Source organism: Trachemys scripta, chromosome 17 (assembly GCF_013100865.1).
Source record: "Trachemys scripta elegans isolate TJP31775 chromosome 17, CAS_Tse_1.0, whole genome shotgun sequence".
Classification (NCBI taxonomy): Eukaryota; Metazoa; Chordata; order Testudines; family Emydidae; genus Trachemys; species Trachemys scripta.
Genome location: NC_048314.1, coordinates 18,557,360 through 18,576,900, shown reverse-complemented (window position 1 = coordinate 18,576,900; position 19,541 = coordinate 18,557,360). Strand labels below are relative to the sequence as shown.

The window sequence follows — 19,541 nt, the reverse complement described above, 5'->3', positions numbered from 1 at the left end:
CAAGGACCCTTAGCCGAGACTCAGGCACATTTTGGATCATGTTGGACATTTCCAGGATGGAGACAAGAGGCGAGTGAGGAGTATCGACTGGTGGGCCGTGTACATCCAGAGCCATCCCCTAATGGCCAGCTAAGGGGAGTGGATGTCTCCGGTCACTGGTCTGATTCTGGCCCAGTTTGGTGGTGACTGAACAGCACTTTAGGGGCACCTAATTGGACAGGACTGTTTGGTGCCCTCTGTGAAATGAGTCAGGTCTGATGGGGGAGGGTGTTTATCTCAGTTTAGTTCCCAGGAGTTGGGTTGTTGGCTGGCTCAGCACAAAGGCCAAGAGCAGAATGGAAATGGAGACCGAATTTCTCTGTCAACCCTAGAATGGCGTTCGTTCCCCCACCTCCACCTCTAGGCCAGGGTTGTGGTACAGCACCGAGGAGCAGTGTGCTGCAGGGGACGGGGATGAGGACCTGGCTTGATAGTGCTTTCATTCCCCAGCTTCTTTCACAAGCAACAGAACTCAAGTCAGGCAATTGTCGAGCGTCTCTCCCTGTTTGGGAAGTCAGCGTCCCCTTCCGGCCCAGGAAACCAGCTAGCTGGATGAAGACAGAGAGCCAGGGAACTAGACAAGGGATGGAAACAGGAACTGATGGCCTTCATCAGCCAACGATCTCTGCTTTTACGCTGCGAGGGAGGAGTGGGGAGGGGAGTTACAGGGCCATCTATTGTTTCTACCACAGCCCAATAAATCCCCTGTAAGAAAGAGCTACAAAGAACAGCTCTGGAGCTAGCATGCTTGTTGCATCCTCAGGACAGATACAGCACTCGTGTCAACCCTGCCACCTCTCTACAAGCCAGAGGGGGAGTTTGGTCTCCACCTTGATTTAATCCCTGGCCACTTTGCTGAGACTGCCATTAAAGGGGCCGGATGTACAACTGCTGGTGGATTTTGCCCACTGGGAATTGGATTTTGATTGCCCTAACTAAACAGCAAGAAAGGTTCAGCTGCTCCAGAGCTGGCCTGGATGGGAAGCAGCAAGCAACAGATTCTCCGCTTCATCCATCAATCCTGTGAGCCATGGGCCTCAACCCTAACGTGACATGAACCCTGTAGTTAGGGGACAAGAGAGGAGCGGGGCCATTTTAAGTCTTGGCCTCCTGGCAGAGGCTACTAACAAGGGGAACAGTTAGCACCAACTATGGTGCTAGTGGTTTTTGCACCGTGGACACAAGGGAACTGGTCTGAGGCCACCGATCTCAATTCATGCAGGCCACGGAACTGCCATCGGTGGGTGGCATCTTCTGGTGGCTACCGATCTGGATTGCAAAGGTCAATTAAAATATCTTGAAAGGGTTTAAAAAAAATAACATGGCAGAGTTACACTCAAATATTTCCTACTCGGACAAATCCAGTTATGCTGACTAATCTCAGATTTGGGTTTATCTCCTTCAATTTATCTACTGTGCTGTGCTGCCATATTCATCCCTAGAGCCTGCAGTCTGAATCCCAGCCACTTTGTGCATCAGTTCAGAGGGTTCTGGGAGAGCTCAAGCGATTGTGTGTCTGACGATGGCTGATGGACAGATAATCAGCTGTCGGATTGGCTTTGCCTGACTAAGGTTGTATCCTCCCCACTCCAAATCCAACACTTTGGTTCACTCCAGCGATTACAAGCCCTCATCAAAAAGCTTTAAGCTCCTCTCAAGCCGCTGACTTGTGGTTTTGCCCAAACACAAATCACGGCAGCAGGGCCAAAAGAAAGCCCTTTTTTTGACAGCTCCCTATGGGACTTGGTCAGTATTTACATTCCCCAGCTGATCCCTCGGACAACCCCACGCCTTCTGCACAGCAAGGCCTAAGTGACTTAGAAGCCTACATCTCCTTTTCAGCCGTGACTTAGGTATTTAGGAGTCTAAATCCTATTGACTTTCAACGAGACTAAGGCTCCTAACTCAGTCTCACGTTGCAATGCTGAGTGAAGAAATGGCTAAATGCTAGGGGAGTGTTAGTTACATGGAGATATGCCATCCTCAGAGTTGTTTTGTTAGGGATAAATCATCTTAATCTGATGAGCTGTGTGTGTGTGTGTGTGTGTGTGTGTGTGTGTGTGTGTGTGTGGTGCTGGTTCTCACAAAATCCAACAATTATGGCCTAGTGCGGGGTTGTATCATACTCCCTATCCAGCTGCTAGATGAGCGTTTCACATGGATCCAGTTACTACGTTTGCTAGAGTGTTGGGCACTATACGGAATCAAGAGTAATGCATACTGGCCACCATTTTGGTTTTGCCTTGGAGACATCCGTTTTTAGAAGGCAGCTACAAAGTACTTCTCTAGTTTCGATCCACTTTTGAACCTGTTGGGAGATAACAGAACAGCTTTGACTTCTGAAATCTCCGACAATTTTGCTTTTGTCAGGCTGCAGGCATAAAACGGTGCAGGACTCCATGAAGATCAGTTCAGCAGTGCCCATTAACACCACCTGAGAATCTGGCCTGTTGGTCGCAACTAGGAAAACCCTTGTGACTAAATATGGTCCAAGCAATCTTCCAAAGAAGTGGTATCGGCTGGCTTTTGCGCTGCGCTAAGCTCAATTCCTAGTTAGCCTGCGCCTACAAGAGAATCCTAATATCTGTAATGTTTCCCTCTCCCCGCGAGGAAATGCCCCTTAGTCTGACAATGAAATATTATATTCACTTTAGAATGGGGAGATTTAAGATGTGATTATGGCTATTTCTCTAGGCATTACATACACCAGCCCTAGATGGAAGGGGGAACTGCACACAATACACTGATAGGGTAAACAGGCATATTTATAGCATCACACACTCCCATCCCTGGAGCTCCCCTTTGATTTTCTTTCTCCTCTCTTTCACCTGGCCTTGGCTGTATCTGGTGCCTAGAGTTATTTACAGTAGCATTTTACAGTCAATAAAAGAAAGAGCCAAAAGAACAGAGCCCCAGCCAAGCCCGAATTGGGACATTAAGACAGAGCATCTGAATGTACCAGGGTTGAAGAGGACAATGGCTCGCAGGCAGCCCAGCTCCGTCTTGTCCATCTGCATGTCTCGCATTTTTGACACGAGTTCTGTCAGTACTCTGCAGGGAGACAAAAAGTCCATGGGATCAGCATGAAAAACAAACAAACTCTGAGCCAGCCCCTCAACTGATGTCATCTGGAGTAGGTCTGTTGAAGTCAGTGGAACAGTGCCAATATGTAACAGCTGAAGACTCCCCCCCCTGCTGTTGCACAAACATAATCCAAGCTGGGTGCCTACGGTTCCTGAGAAACATAGCGAGGACCATAAAGACTAGCTTCGGAGCGAGTTCAGTAAGGGGCTCTGACACTGGAGAAAGGCTAAAAAGTAAAAAGCCAGGTATCCAAAAGCAATTTCCTCTGCTGCCAATTGTTATCATTCTCTTTGCTCTTGTTGCAGGTATATTTGCCCAGCTTTCCCTGTGAGATCCTGCAGTGAAGTCAGGATGCCCACTCCTGTGACCTCACAGGAAATGAATATTGTCACCCAGCTCAGAAGAGGGACTGAATGAGGCAAAGATAATGAGCAGTCCCTTGGTCGCAACCCAGCTATCTCTGAGAATTATCAAGGGCAGATGATGCAGTCACAATGTGAGTGGAGCTCTGAGTAATAACTGGGTCAGACAGTAGGGAAGTCTCACGTTAAAACGCTTTGCCAAAGCAGTGGATTAAATGCGCCCTAAGAACAGGAGCGTGGCGCCAGCTGGGTATTTTTGGTGCTTTTATGTTGTTCAGAGTGAAAATCAAATATTTTGGTCCAATTAAAGATGAAAAGCACAATAAACAAGCATCCTCTTCATGGCATTAGAGCCAGCTGGCCCCCATGAAAGATGTATTAATTTGCTTTGGGTGAGCAGCTCACAAATTATTCTGGGTTGGACGTTTCTGTGCGTTTAAAAGGGGAGACTTGAGGTTGCAGCCTGGACTGACATGGATGGCAAGTTTCCATATGCATAGCATGGCCAATACATCTCAATCCTGGCCATCGGTCCCATCCCCTCAAACCAAACCTCCACATCACAGCTCTGCCAACAAACCTTAGCCCTGACCTGCGACACTCACTGCTATTCCAGTCTTCCCCACCCACAACTCTGCCAATGCACCTCAGCCTAGACCCCTTCCAAAATATCTGGCATCAGCCCCCCACCTATCAAAGATGGCGCCGACTCCTGCGCTGTGAGCGCTGTTCCGATGCACATGGAGGCCGGTGGCCAGGAGGATCCCATCTTTCACAGCTATGGAACGGTGGGAGAAGGAGGCGATTAGAAGCTCATTCCAGCCTGGAGAGAAGAAACAACGAAGGATGATGGTTAATATCAATGGCTCCCCTACGGCTTTAGGAATCAGGAACGCCACCTCCACCAAGAGTTGAGGAGGAGTCATTGCAGAATGGGTCTTGGCCCCGCTCTGCCTCTTTTTCTTTGGTATCCACCCCTCTTGCAGGAATCCTGAGTTAGATGCCAAATATTCTATGGAATGATCCCTTTCCTGGTTGTTGGAGGGGAAAATATGGGAAGAAGCAGTAAATAGATTAAAAAAAAAAATCTATTGCCAACATTAGGTAATAGAGGCCATCTCCTCTACAGTCAAAATGCTAGCATTAGAGCAAATCATTCCCCTCCCCCAAGTCTCTCTGTACAGACGGCAATTGACCTGTGTCTGTGTGTGTAACTACACATACCTAATGTGGCCTAATACCCATGACAGGTGACCAGTAAAGAGCTACTACTAACGTTGTTTCCAAGCAATAAGCATGCAAAGAAGCTAAGAGCCTGTGATTCAAATGCGTGCTTCTGAAAACTGTTGGGGATATTGTCTGTTTTGGTCCTCTGCTTAGCCTGCAAAGCTCTCCAGGGCAGGTACTATCTCTTTGCTCTGTGTTTGTACAGAGCAATGGGGCCCAGGTCCATAACTGGGGCCACCGGACATTATTCCAACACAAATAAATAATGTATTCCATGCTATTTTATTTCTTTAAAGCGTAGGTGGTTGTCTTATTAGAAGTTGTCACTGGAAGTCAGGCATCTGTGAAGGTATATATATTATACCTTCTGTGCTTAGATACTATGGGGATAGCTAAAGCTGGTTAAAAAATGTGTGCGTGCGTGCGTGTGTGTGTGTGTAGAGGGGGGATTTCATAAAAAAAAAAAAATCCCCAAATGTCCACATTCAAATTTTCATCAAAATATCAAAATTCCGGAATCTCTTGACATACTCTACTGACATGTGTGTTGGAAACATCCAAGCTGGATAAGAAAAGATGGGTCTGCTAGTAGAACTGGGAGTTAGGACTCCATGATGCAATTGCTTGGCTCTGCCATTGACTAGCTATGTGACCTTGGATAAGTCACTTCATCTTGTGTGCCTCGGTTTTCTCATCCGTAAAACCGGGCTAAAACCCCGACCTACCTCACAAAGGAGGGAGAGGCTTACTTGATGTGTGTACATTGCTTTGAGAATCTCAGGTGAAAGGAGCTAGAGAAGTCCAAAGTATCTGATTCCTTCATCTGACAGAGCCACCTATTGGTGAAAGCTGGAGACTCAAATTCTAGTTCCACCTCCAGTCACCGTAATTTACACGCTAATCAGTAGACAAGCCCGTTTCCAAAGAGAGGCGTGTACTGCCCTCTGTTGGCGCCCGGATGAGCTGCAGCAACATGTCAATAAGCTGGAAAAGCAAGACAGCCACAGAAGAAATTCTTCTCTAACAACCCTTCTCTTCCCCGCCACCCCCAATTCCGTAGAAGGCATCTCTGGGAGATGTCATGAAGAAAACAACTTCTGCTGGTGGCTGATACTTATATCAGCAATAAGCATTAGGCCCAGGTATACTGGTGAGTAGCTTGTTTAGGGATTGTTATCTTTACATACTTTTGCAATCACGGGCTATGCACAAGGTATGCCATTAGAATGACATACAAGGGATAAAGTCCACTGTTTCTGAATGGCCATAGAATGTTTCCGCCCCAATTAAGAGAACATTCTGTGACTAACTACAGGGAGGGATCTGGCAGCTACAGAGGAGTTTGCAACACTGCATACCACAGGAGGGAACAAGGGCAAGACATGGGGGCCAGCACAGGGAATATGCATTAACCACACTTTACAACTTCTTTGTCTTTAGCATCTAGAGGATCCAACCCAGATGAGGTATGCATTTATGTGGACTACTGTACACACACATATTAAGACACAGTCCCTGCCCCCAAAGAGCTTACAATCTAAACAGACAAGACAAAGAAGGGGGAAAAAATAAAGTAGTATTATCCCCATTTTGCAGATGGGGAACTGAGGCACACAGATTATGTGGTTTACCCAACATCAGACAAGAAGTCTGTGGAAGAGCTGCGAATTAGGAACATGAGATTGGAAAGGACCTGCTGGGTCATCAAGTCCAATGCCGTTCTATTGCAGGCAATCGCTGGTTGTAACCCTGTTCATAAATTTATCAAACTTGGGTGAGTTGGGGTTCTTGTCCTCCCTATCCTTGTTTGTAGGCTGCTCTAGTACCCCACTCCTCTGATGGTTTGAAACCTTCTGATTTCCAGCCTAAATTTATTCATGGCTAGTTTATCCCCATTTGTTCTTGTGCCAACACTGCTGTTTATGTTACATAGCTCTTCTTCCACCATGTATTTATAGAAAGCAATCAGATCCCATCTCAGCCTTCTTTTTGCTAGGCTAAACAAGCCAAGCTCTTTCAATCTCCTCTCGTGAGATGAGCCCTCCATTCCCCTGATCGTGCTAGTGGCCCTTCTCTGAACCTGTTCCTGTTTGAATTCAACTTTCTTGAACACTGGTGACCAGAACTTACACCATATTCCAGATGAGGTCTGACCAGTGCCTTGGACAATGGCATTACTACTTCCCTAGCTCTACTGGAAATCTCTCTCCAGATACATCCTAGGATCACATCTGAACCCAGATCTCCTGGATCCCAGTGGCTTTATCTCAAGACCATCCCTTCTCCTCAAGACTAGCTTTCTTCTCACCGTAAGTAAACCCAAGACTGCCCAGGCTGGTTTCACTTGTAATGCGAACCTAGGCACCTGATAGCGAAGAGGCCAGTGTGTTAACAACCTGCACCACCAAAAGTTTCAGTAAGCCACTCAGTCCCATTAAAAAACCCTCGTGCCCCACATACCAAACAGAGAACCTGTCAGACCTTTGGCCAGCCCACTGTCTAAGATGCAGGACCACCTCAGATTACCTCAATCATCTCAATTGTAATTCAGACTTGGAAAGGAAAAAACAACATGAAAACAGGTTTAAAAACTTGGGGTTTTTCTTCCCCTTGAGAAAGTTCTAAGAGGGCGGATTTTAAATGATTAAAGATTACATGGCACGGCTGATTGAGGGCCCGTCTAGCTCCCGCTCCTCAGAAGATGCGAGTTCCATTTATTTTGCCACAGAGGATGCATGGATGAATCCGACCGACGCTCTTAGCTAAATTTTAATACTTAAATATTTCATAGGCAGCTGTTCTCAGCAGGCCGCTCTCTGCACTCAATAATAGATAAAGCCACTAGTTAAAAGACTTTAGGGAGGTTATCTGAGGCCCCACTTGATAGAGACACTTGGATTTTGATTCTCTGTCAGAGTTGTTCCTGGAACTGCTTTTCCAGGTCCTGGCGCTTTGCCTTCCTCGGTAGAATCAGCCTCTTGGGCACATGGTTAGGAGACATTAAAACAACGCTAAAGGTCAGAGCAATGACGGAACCTACATTGCTGAGGTGCTATAAAGTTGGAGTAGCCCTTGTAAAATTCGACTCACCGAAGCTGGTAAATTTTACAAGGCAGCCTTTGAGAATTAAGAGTTTGCACCAGGAAAGTCAATACAGATTGACAGCAAAAAATGTGGCGGTAGGTTAAGAACATTCACAGAAAATGGACCTGACCCTGATCACACTTACAAGCCATTAACTTTGAAGGAGTAACTCCAGATTTACACCAGTCTATAGCTGAAATGAGAATCATGCAAGTGTTTGAACATAAGAACAGCCATACTGGGTCAGACCAAAGGTCCACCTAGCGCAGTATCCTGTCTTCCGACAGTGGCCAATGTCAGGTGCCCCAGAGGGAATGAATAGGTGATCATCAAGTGATCCACTCCCTGTCGCTCATTCCCATGCTCATGCTTAAAAGGCAATATGAACAAAATTACAGGGACAACATCAAGTAATTTAGGCCTCAAATTTGGGTTTTGTTCATTTTATTTTATTTTTTACAAAACAGAGAACTGTTGTCATGATTTTTTAAAAATACTTGGAATACTGATATTTGTTTGGATTCAATCATTCTCCCTCTACGGTTTTTGCATACAGTTCTCACTTTGAAGATCCCATTTCTGTAGAGATCGTTTTTCCAAATACTTTTCTACCAGGAAGCTTTAGAGACGCTTTTTTAAAATAAACCTTTTGGCATTTTTCATAGAAGGCCCTGCGAGCGCTTTACAAACACTGATTTACCGATCCTCACAACACTCCTGAAAATTAGGGGAAGTATTATTACTGATGGGTCAGCTGGAGATTATATGACTTGCCCTAGGTCATAGCGAGTGGCAGACCTGGGAATAGAACCCAGGAGTCCTGAGTCCCAGACCACTGCTGTAACCAACAGATGAAATCGATGACTTACTGTGGCAATCCAATTAAATTCCAATGAAATTAAAAGGTGAGAAATTCAAAACTGACAAAAGGAAATACTTTTTCAGGCGTGTCATTAAACTGTGGAACTCATTACCACAAGACATTATTTGGACCAAGAATTTAGCAGGAGATTGGAGATCCCTCTGAGACCATCACTCAGTGACCTACAGATGAGAACTGCTATATAAGAGCTAGGTAATATTATTTACATGAATAATGAGAATATGAAGAATTACAATAGTTAATGATGACAAAAATTTTAGAAGGGATATTAACCCCCATGCTTTGGGTTTACGCCTATTTCTAACTATTAGAGGGCAGGAGGAGGATCTATGTCGGGAGCAGATTATTCCATGCCTGCCTATCACACAGTTCTTACAGCTTCCCCTGACAGATCTGGTACTGGCCACTGAACGAGATAGGATGCTGGACCACTCGTACCTTGGATCTGGCAATTCCTATGTATGTAATGACACCAAATGGATGTGTGTACATGGGCACCTCCTCTAGGACAGGTGCAATGGATTGGCTTTACTGTGTATTTCATAGCTGTTCATTTTTTGAAACAGGCCTTCAACTAAGGAGTAAGAAACCCAAAATGCGATAACTGAGACGGAGTAATATTTAGATTTTGCTAACCTGGGCAGTGTTGTTTCTAACACAACTTTGGCTTGTTAGACTATGGTTGTTCCAGTGCAGGAATGGCAATGGGGTGCAAATGCTGTGAGCTTTTCCCTCTAGAAAAACGTGCTTTGCAAAGGAGAAAACTGGGGAGTGGAAGGGGAGGGAGGGGAATTAGGGGATCTGATAACTCTGGAAATCCCCCTCTGTAAACCATCCTACTGGTCCTTATCTCAGGATTTTATCCTGCCATCCATCACCAGAGCATCTAACCACCTGCCATGTAAAAATCAACAACAACAGAAGTCTCCTCGTGGACTTTGTGGTGTCTCTGGATCTTCTCCCTTTTGGGGGTAAAAATTGCTTGGGGTTCTCTCTTGTTGCTTTTGGTTGACTGATTTGTTGCGAGTCATTCTCGCTGTTGTGGAAAGGAGTTTTGAAGAAGCATTTCCTAAAGACGGGCAGACTCTGGATTCACATAATCTTCTCTGATAGTCTGGTGCTTAGGTGGATCCCCCTGGCTGAGAATGCTTTTGTCCCCAGCTCTCAAGTTCTTAATCCTGACCCTTATCGTATCTGACCAAGGTGTAAAGCACTCTTTAGAGGTGAAAGACCTAATGCATTGCATTCTGCTTCTTTTTTTCGTCTGCTGCACTTTCTGTGCAGAATGAGGAATTGGCATCTCCTGGATGCTATTAGTATTATTATAATATGTACCCAGTAGCACCTAGAAACCCCAGTCGAGATGGGGGACCCATTGTGCTTGGCGCTGTACATACACAAAGTAAGACAGGCCTTGCCTTAGGCAATTTACAATGTAAGTAGGCAAGGCAAACAAAGGAAGTATTAGCAGCAAAGAGTCCTGTGGCACCTTATAGACTAACAGACGTATAGGAGCATGAGCTTTCATGGGTGAATACCCACATCCGAAGAAGTGGGTATTCACCCACGAAAGCTCATGCTCCTATACGTCTGTTAGTCTATAAGGTGCCACAGGACTCTTTGCTGCTTTTACAGATCCAGACTAACACGGCTACCCCTTTGATAAAGGAAGTATTATTATCTCCATTTTACAGATGGGCAACCGAGGCACAGAGACTGATTTCAATGGGAATTTGGCACCTAAATACCTTTGACGATCTGAGCCTACGCGACTCGCCTAAGGTCACACAGGAAGTTTGCAACACAGCCAGAAACTGAACCCAGATCTCCAGTGTCTCAGTCCAGTGCCTTAACCATTAACAACAGCTCATGCAGTGCTGTAACTCACCCGTGCACCAAACAGAGCCTTGATTTCTGACTTTCTACATAGTAACACTTTTTCATTGTGAAGTACGGAGCTATGAGTTATGGTTGGGTTTCAGGGTAATTTCCCCCACCCCCATTTCTTCCTTAATATCAACTTTGCCATTTGCTGGAGGCAATTTTAATAAGATAATGTATCCATCCACTTTGAATATGCAGGCAAAATATTCTGTGATGACAAGCCAAAACCTTTTTAATCAGCTATATTTACCTTATCTGACAATCAGAGCTATGCAAACAGTTTCATGCCCAAACCCGCGCCTGTCAAGTTTTAGCTTTGGATTCTCACCCCTTCTGTTTTCTGTGCATACCTTCCAGCATTTGGTCTGAAATCTGCACAGGAGGAGAAGGTATTTAACAGTTCACTGCTTTTAGCCCGCCCCCAGTAGTTCCTCTGCAGAGACAGGCACTTCAGAATGAGCCTGGAGAATTGTATTTTTCTCTTTGTGGGTGGGAAAGGACGGGTGATTCTCCCCCGCATTTCTGTTTTTAATTTTGATCACACATTTTATTTTTGCGAAATCTGGCAAAGCCCCAAATCCAGTTCTCTTTCAAGTCTCTGTGTGAGAGGAAGATATTACAGGATTCCTTCAGATTTCAGCAACCCATCCAACTTCTGATACACTTGCCTCTCAGAAAAGATGAACTGGAGTGATTCTCGGGCTGACTGGAAGCGGGCTCTACACTTTGGAGCAGGTCCAGTGACGTGTTTCTTAGGGCTTTTAAAATCCTTCTTGGCAAATAAATTATCAGCGACTAAAAGGCAGATGTGACTAGTAGCCTTCAGGTTGTAGTGTACTAACTATAAATATAACATTTGTCCTCGGCAGAGCATCCCACCTACACCAACCAGCCCTGTTGAGATCTTCCTCCTATGTCCCCTCACTAAGATATCCCTCTTACCTGCTCTGAGTAAGATGACCTGGTCATCCAACGGCAGTTCTGAAAAATGGGGAATTCGCTTTGCCCATTCCACCAAGGTGAAGAGCTGTTTATCTGCCGCTTGGCATATGTTGGTTACCGGGTCATTGGGCTGCAAAGAAAAGAAGACTTAAAATGAGGCACAACAATGTAGTGCAGGACAAAGAGGAGGGATCAGACAAGCAGCTGGGATGGATCCTTTCGGTCTGAGGGACCCAAGAAGCAAGATCAGCTCTCTCACACAATCACTACACTGAAGTAGAACGACTCAAGGTTAAGGCCCGTGGGTCTGGGTAGGTATCAGCCCTGGCTAGGGATTTCACTACAACAGTACAGTGCCAGCCTGTCGGGCAGCAACGGTTGAAGTTTAGCGTTTGCCTTTAAAGGAGGAAATTTCAGTCAATGCACAATTTTGGCCAGTTGAAAAATGGAAGGTGACCACACGCACACCCAAAAGGTCAGGACTTCCGACACTGAGGGTTAATGGATTAATCTCTGGCCACTAGTGATGTAGATTCCATCTGCACTACTGATATCCCATTGCACAGAGACCTGGAAGTTAGGAGGAGGAGTGGCTAACCTGGCAAGATCTTACCTATAAAAATATTGCCAGAGCCTCTAAAGACCAGCCAAACTTGCTCTGTCATGTAAAGGGGGCTGAGCTAGCCGGCCTAAGAGAACCCTTTACAGCAATCTATCAAATTCTGAAAGCTCAGGTGTGGCTGTGTGGAGGACGCTCACAAAGCCTCTCACATCTTCGTATGTATTATCAGTAACACCACAAGGCGCCAACGGAGATCACGGCCCCAGTATCTCAGGCGCCGTACCTATACCTAGTGAGAGACAGGCATTGACCTGAAGAGATCTCAGTCTAAACAGACGAGGCAGACAAAGGGTGGGAGGGAAAGATGAGGAAGAGAAAGGTGCCGTGACTTGTGCAAAGCAAGCCAGCAGCATAGTCGGGAGCAGAATGTACGTGTCCTGATGTCCAGCACCGTGCCCTATCCACTAGAGAGATCATGCTACCTCTCAATACCTGACTCTAGCCAGTGCTTCTTGGGTTTCGTAATCATTGCAATCCAAGCTGACAAAAAGAGGAAAGAAAAAACCCCTCTCCCAGATTCCTCCTGCAGGGGGTGGAACAGTTCATGTGTTCTCCGAGTGTCAGAATGTCATAATTCAATAAAACACAACAATAGGGGCACTAAAGCAAGAGAAAACCTCTTCCCTTTGAAATACTACCCAATAACAAAAACCATCTGCTCGTTAGTTGGACAGGCAGCCTAAACAGACCAAATCCCTGTTTAGAGGAACTGCTAACAGCTCAAGTGGGATTGTGATTACAAATCGGATGAGACTATCCAACCCGCTGGAAAAAGTAAGAAAAAAAAATAAGTCATCGACTATTTATTTTACATCTCTGAACGTATATGTCTATCTATATACACCCGCACACTACCATACCTCTATAAATTTTTATATATATATATATATATATATATATATATATATATATAAAAAGTCTGTCTATACATACACTGCACCGTACGGCTCCATTTAGAGGCCGCACCTTTTATTAAGCATAACTGTGTCCCTCGATGTCCTTAAAACAGCATGTACAAAACCAGAATGGGTAATTATATTACCTTTGGATCTCATGGGAAAATCGTACTATTCTGGTGAAGCCTATAAATAGGACATATTATGGTGCTGGCTTTCTGTTTAGTGACAGATTCTGCCACCCTTACTAACCGCATGCAGGGATCAGGAAGGAAAATTTCCCCCTGATTCACATCTGGCCAGACGTTTGCTGGTGATGTTTTTTTTCCCACCGTTCTCTGAAGCATCAGAGACTGGCCACAGCTGGAGGTGGGACCCCAGCTAGGTGGCCCAGTGCTCTGAGACGGTACAGAAAATCCTCTTTCTAGGTGCCTGGCTGCCGTGTCTTGCTCACATGCTCACCGTCATGCTAATGGCCAGATTTGGGATCAGGGACGAATTCCCTCCCTAGTTCAGATGGGCTGGGACTGTGGGGCGTTTCACCTTCCTCTGCAGTGTGCGGTGTGAATTGCCTGCTGGATCATCTGGGCATGTCTCACTTAATTCCTCAGGGCTTGGGGGCACCTCGGTGTCTCCTGTTCTCTGCCCGTGGCGCACAGTCCAGTCTCCTGAGGACTGCATTGCATTGGTCTAACTAAAGTCTTTGGGCTCAATAGAGGGGTAACTGGGTGCTACACAGGAGGCCAGACTAGAGGATCTAATGGTCCCTTCTGGCCTTAAACTCTCTAAAACTATGAAACAAGTCCTGTTTGAAAATTAAACCACTACTCGGTGGCACTACTCGGTAGATCCATTTATTCATGCTGACAAGTAACTTCTACCACGATTAGTCCCACCAAAATCAATGGGGTTATTTATGGAGCAAGGTTCTACTCAATGTGAGCAAGGGGATTGCATCCAGACCAGTACGAGTGACGGTGGCCAGATGTAGTCCTTCAACTATAAGCTCCTTGGAGCAGGGATGTCTTCCTCTGGGGCTTGTACCCGGCACCAAGGGCACTGTCAATGGACAGAAGTGTATGTAAGCTGTGTGTATGACTGACATAGTTGTACACTCGGTGATGTAGCTGAATAATAGAGAAGGCCTATTAATGAAGGTAGAGCAGAAATGTAACACAGGTGTAGTTAGTCTCTTGCACCGATTTCACTATACGAATATACAGCTCACACTGGATATCCGACAACTGGTGCCCTGTTTTTACCACTGACAGAGGGAGTAACAGTGATCACACGTGGACAGCAATCCTGAATGTCCACGAGAAGCTTTGTCTGGGGAGTGAGGGACCTGGCCCATGATTGTAAGGGGACCAAAGACCGGTGAGGGAGGATGTAACATATCCTGTCGTCACTGTGGTATTTCCCTGGACATTCTGGCAGACAGGGACAGGAAGGGAACGATTGTTAAGAAGGGAACGATGGTGTTTTAAAGACCACACCGTGGATAAGACGGGAATTGTTGACCTAAAACAGGGCGCTCAAGGAGGTGGAACGGTGGGCAGAGTGGGAGACAAGTGGCTACTCCAGATACCAGTGAATGAGTCTGGAAAGGGAAAGTAAAGACACTGCAAGGGAGACCGGGGGAAGGAAAGAGTTGTAAAAATAAATAAAATAAAAATGAGGTTCTGAGGTTACTAACCCAAATACTTCCCTTTTGTTTTCACATTGACTGTATTTTACCCAGAAACCACATTAAACATTCAAACGCTGGATGAAAAGCAGAGAAAATCCTAATTTTGAAGGAGCTAAGATTGAAATGTTGAAAAATATCCCCCCTTCCCCTCCCCATTCCATAATCTGGCTCTGAGAAAGCCCCCGTTCTCTGCCACCTAGACGTCCTTGTTCTTAACCTCTTTAAAGATACCTCTGTGCTGCTACTCAAAGTGCCTGCCTAGGTTATTCTCCAGCTACATAAAAGGAAACATTAACTTTTCGCCTAGGTAGCCAACAGCTCAAATCCTCAGTACTTAAAAATAACAAGCACTTGGCAAGTGCTCCAAGATCAGGCTCCAAAGTGTCTTCACTGGCTGCCTGCAGAGAGGGCTGGGGGCGCGGAGTTGGTTATAATGCCCTCTCTAAAATGCTGGACATCTCTGCTTAGGAGTTTTCCCCCTTCTTGCTCCTCTCGAGGCAAAGGACGTGAGAGAACCCAGGTATCAGGGCACTGTTTCCTAGACTAGAAGTGCTGTCCTGCGAAGGATCCTGGAGGGTTGTCACTCTGCCTTGGAGATGCCAGTCTGAAAAGAGGGAGTGCTGGGTCTTACAAGGATTGGGAGGGGAGGTCAGGAGACATTCAGATTACCCTCTACAGCCCCGACATGGTTATGCCAAGCCTGGTGCAGGAGCTGGCACCTTCTGATTCCTTCTCCCTTGGTAATGCTGAATTCAGGGTCTGCCACATTCAGAACCGTCTGCAGACTGAGGCGAGCAGGGCCAGTGATATGAGCAATTCGCCTGAGGTCCCCAAGTGTTATACTCACATCAACGACTTCGAGCCTTACAACCCACCCTTGTTTCACTAGTGGGAGACTCAGAGGAGAGGCCAGCGGCTACAGTTTTCAAAAATGGCCACAGATTTGGGGTGTTCCATTTGAGAATAATTAAAAAAAAAAAAGGTGTTTCAAGCTGGGCACCCAAAAATTGAAGCATCCCCAGAATGAAAATCTGGACCTTAGGGACTTGCTCACTCAGCGAGACAGGAGCGGAATTAGGACTAGAACCCCGGAGTAGAGTTAACTACTGCAGGAGGAGTAGAGCCTGGTAGAGTTAACAGGGGCACACTCTGATAGGAGACTATGTATCTGCTCTAAAAAGGCACCAGCCATGGCCTGATGGGGGACCACTGGGCATTAGTTTGCCTACACTGGGGCATGCATTAAAACTGGTATTCTACCAGAATTCCATACCACAGCAAAGGCCATTGCATTTTGCTTTGCTTTTGAGTAGGTTACCGGGATCCATAAGTAAAAGGCCTCTCAAACAGAGCAGCGACTGAGTTACCGGCGAGGCCCCACTGCCTTGACATGGCGTTGGTGATTCTTTAAAAGCAGTGCGGTTTGCACTCAGAGTTCAGGGCTCTGCTTAAAATTCCTCAGAGGGGGCTACTGCTGGAGGGATCAGGCCCTGGGAGACAACAGCAAGTGTCAGCAAGGCCAAGATTCTGCCCAGCGCATGCTACAGGCGGCAGAGAGAAGACATAGGCCTGTCACAGACTGATAATCCATCCAACATGCTTAATTATACCTCCGATCGCTGTTCCAGGAACAGCTATGGCATTTACTGGCCTCATTTTAATCACTGTAGCATGAGAAGCAGCTAAGGTTATCGCCACCCGGCCTGCCTCCAAAAAGCAAGCCACTTAGAGTCTTTGGAAACCTTCCTCGTTCCTGGCAAGCAATTCCCAGGCCTTGCAGTAAACGGTAAGGGCAAAGCACCAGCGCATGAGAGAATTAAAGGACAGTCAGGCACCTGATCCTGCTAAAGAAAGAGGAACTTGGAAGCATCTTCCAGAAAACGATCACTCAAAACCTTCCCTTCAAATGCCAAATAAGAGCTACTGGGGATAAGGCCGATCACAGTTACAAGCTTTTCCCTTCAGTGCCCGGGGTCCGTCTGAGGAGAGACTTAGACTGCAGAAGCCCTAGGCACAGGGTTGTCAGCTGATAGGCATGGAAGGGCAGTGACACAAGGGGATAGCAGTGGAGAGAGAGAATTCCTCCTTTTCGTGCTACCGAGTTCTAGGAGTCAGTAGAGAGACCTCGAATCGCCAAACTGCAGGAGGTGATCAGCTACCTACAGCTGGGACAGAGCGCTGCTCCAAGAACACCCGGCATGAAGGTGCTCTGGGTGCAGACCTCAAGAGAAGCCCCATGATGAACTTATCCCCATGCTGCTCAGTGTCACGGGAGGGTTTTGCAATTCGCGCCACGGGAAACCGAGACCGTTTGAAACCGGGAGCCGTGTGAAATGATAAAAACTGCTCAGCGTCACGATTAGCACCACCATCACTAAATAGCCACCTGTTCTGATTTCCCTCTCAATCCCTGGGAAACCCAGGGTGGCCTCTTCCCAACATGCTCCTGCCAGTTGAGGCCTTAGACCTCTTCACAGCCTACACAGAGCCCTGCTCTACCATGGGTCTCACTTGTGTGCCCACATTCAGTCTGAGCCACTCACAGTTGCCTCAGAATGGATCGTTTGGGCTCTGCTGCTGGTGGGCCATGCATGGAGCTAATTCCCTTATTCTCCTCCCCTGCTGTCTGCTTGGAGAGCAATGCTGAGGTCCCCCCTCCTAGATTTCCTGGTCTACATAGGATTGGGCAGCTCCAGGAGATTACAGAGTCTCACAGACCCAGGGAGAGGATTGCCACAGCCTGAGCAAGGATTGCAGGCACGCCACTGTAGCCCAATGGGTCTACGGTGGGAAGGATCTGGTTATAGGCAGGGAGGCTGTAGGAGGGGGTTAGTTCATACAAGGCCTGAGAGAAAGTCCCTGGAATCACAGCTGGTTCCATCCTCCCAGAGAATTCCATGCAGCAGTGCTGGGAGCAGATGCACCAAGGTGTGGGGGCTTCAACACAAGGACCCAACGCACTGGGCTAACGGGAACCAGCTTGTATTTTACGCTGTATCTATTAGGTACTGAATTTGTCTGCCTTTCCATCACAACAGCTCTCCCGGGGGAAAACAGACTCTCCTCTCTATCCATCCTGTAGCCTCCTCACTGCTTAGCCACTGATCTCATACATCTGCTAAACCTGCTACAAATGTCACATCATTGACAGAAGCCGCTTGACAATAACAGGACATTTCAACAAGCCTCCCGCCTCTATTGAGATGCAGCACACATCCTTGTTCGCTGTAATGTGTGCTGAATTATGCAGGAACCAGCTTTCAATTTGCTACAAGAGGCTAGGGGAGAGACAGTGCCAGATGAAGCCATTTATTTTAGCTCCCTCTCTGGGGTTTGTTTTCAAGTCGGCGCAACTCCGGCGACAACTCCCCCTGAGGTATTTCTAATCCTGATCGCCAACACAGCCGTCTAGTATCAGAGGCACCGTCATTAACTGAGGCACAGATCTCCAGCTCCTCCCTGCGGGGAAGCCCCGACTGCTTGATGGGGATGGAGATGCTCTGCTGTTTATTTAGAACAGGAACGGAAGCCTGGCATCCAACACCTGGGTGGGTACAACTGATCCCAGTGTTTGGGGCATCACTGAGCTATCCGATACAAGTCAGCAGCACACAGCAGCTCATATGCTGGTAACTTCATTTGTGATTTTCTGAGGTGCCACCAGACAGGGCATTCCCTCTTCCCAATCCTATGCTCAGTTCTTGTCGTTCTGTAGTGTTACTGTGCGCTGTGAAAGAACCGCCATACCCCACCCCAGAAGTGGCTGCATTTTTTTCATGATTCTCATAGATATCCAGTAAAGAGTATCGGGGTCACTGGGAAAAATGCTACAGAACAATAAGCTACTACAACATATTATCGCCGTCCCATTGTAGTGCTGGTGCAAAGAGCTCAGGCACTACTGAATGTCACGAAACATCATAGGAGTGCTTGGGGCTTCTCACACAAATAAAACGGGCACAGTTCCTTGTCTAGAAGAGCTAAGCACAATAAACTCTGAGGGCAACTTAAAGTTTAGAGCGGAGAGACGGCGTCTTGCTGAGTGCTCTAGACAGATTAGCATGGCTTGGAGTGAACCAAAATAACTTTGACTTAGGACATGCTCCCCGCGCTTCTTACAATTAAAAGCAGAGGTACCTCTGGGCCGAGAGATGAGCAGAGATTTTTGCCACCACCCAGCACCACCTCTTGAAGGAAGAGGCTTTAGGAATGGAAAAGGATCTGGGAGAAACGGTGCAATTAAATCTGGGGTAAAAATCTACTTCATCAGTATGGATTTCTGGTTACAGAAGACAATGAGGAAGGCGTGGGGGAGAACATGTGCAATGACAAAAGACTTTCTTAGTGGCAGATCATACACATTCTGCAAACATCTCCCTTACTATGCTTGGCTCTGCCCTACAAGACCTGAAGGAATTCTCAGCTAGTTTGTAGCAGTATAGCAGACATGGGGCAAGTTGATTAGAAGACTCTGTATCTCCCCATCTATTTGATCTGAGCATAGCGAGCCTCAAACCACCAGTGGCGCAGAAGGTATTCATTTCAACACTGAGAGCTGGTGGTTCTTTACTGCATTCAGCTGTGCCAGGATCGGAGGCAGGCCACGCTCAGTGGGTGTGAAGTTTTCCAAACCTACCCCACTTAGTTTGGGTGTGCACCACTAGCAGGAGGTCATGAATCTTTGTTTTTTTGACAGTTTAAACTTGGACTCTCTTCCCCAAGAGGAGAAATTAATTAAAAAACAAAAAACTAAACATGTTTCCTCAGCTAAAGGGCAGCCTGTGTTCTCTATTAGGAAACAGAAGAACATTGCTAGACTGGCTCAAGA

The 19,541-nt window shown here is 46.6% G+C and overlaps 1 protein-coding gene across 2 annotated transcripts in view; it reads right to left on the bottom strand.

Annotated features, from left to right (window-relative positions):
• RXRA (retinoid X receptor alpha) overlaps positions 1 to 19,541 on the bottom strand; it is a 228,275-nt gene that overhangs the window by 10,101 nt on the left and 198,633 nt on the right. For both annotated transcript variants that reach the window (XM_034793360.1, XM_034793362.1), the window contains 3 exons: positions 11,506 to 11,635; positions 4,176 to 4,308; positions 2,999 to 3,090 (listed from right to left, as the gene is read on the bottom strand). In XM_034793360.1, the coding sequence (XP_034649251.1) occupies positions 2,999 to 3,090; positions 4,176 to 4,308; positions 11,506 to 11,635 (355 nt within the window). The remainder of the gene's footprint in view (positions 1 to 2,998; positions 3,091 to 4,175; positions 4,309 to 11,505; positions 11,636 to 19,541) is intronic.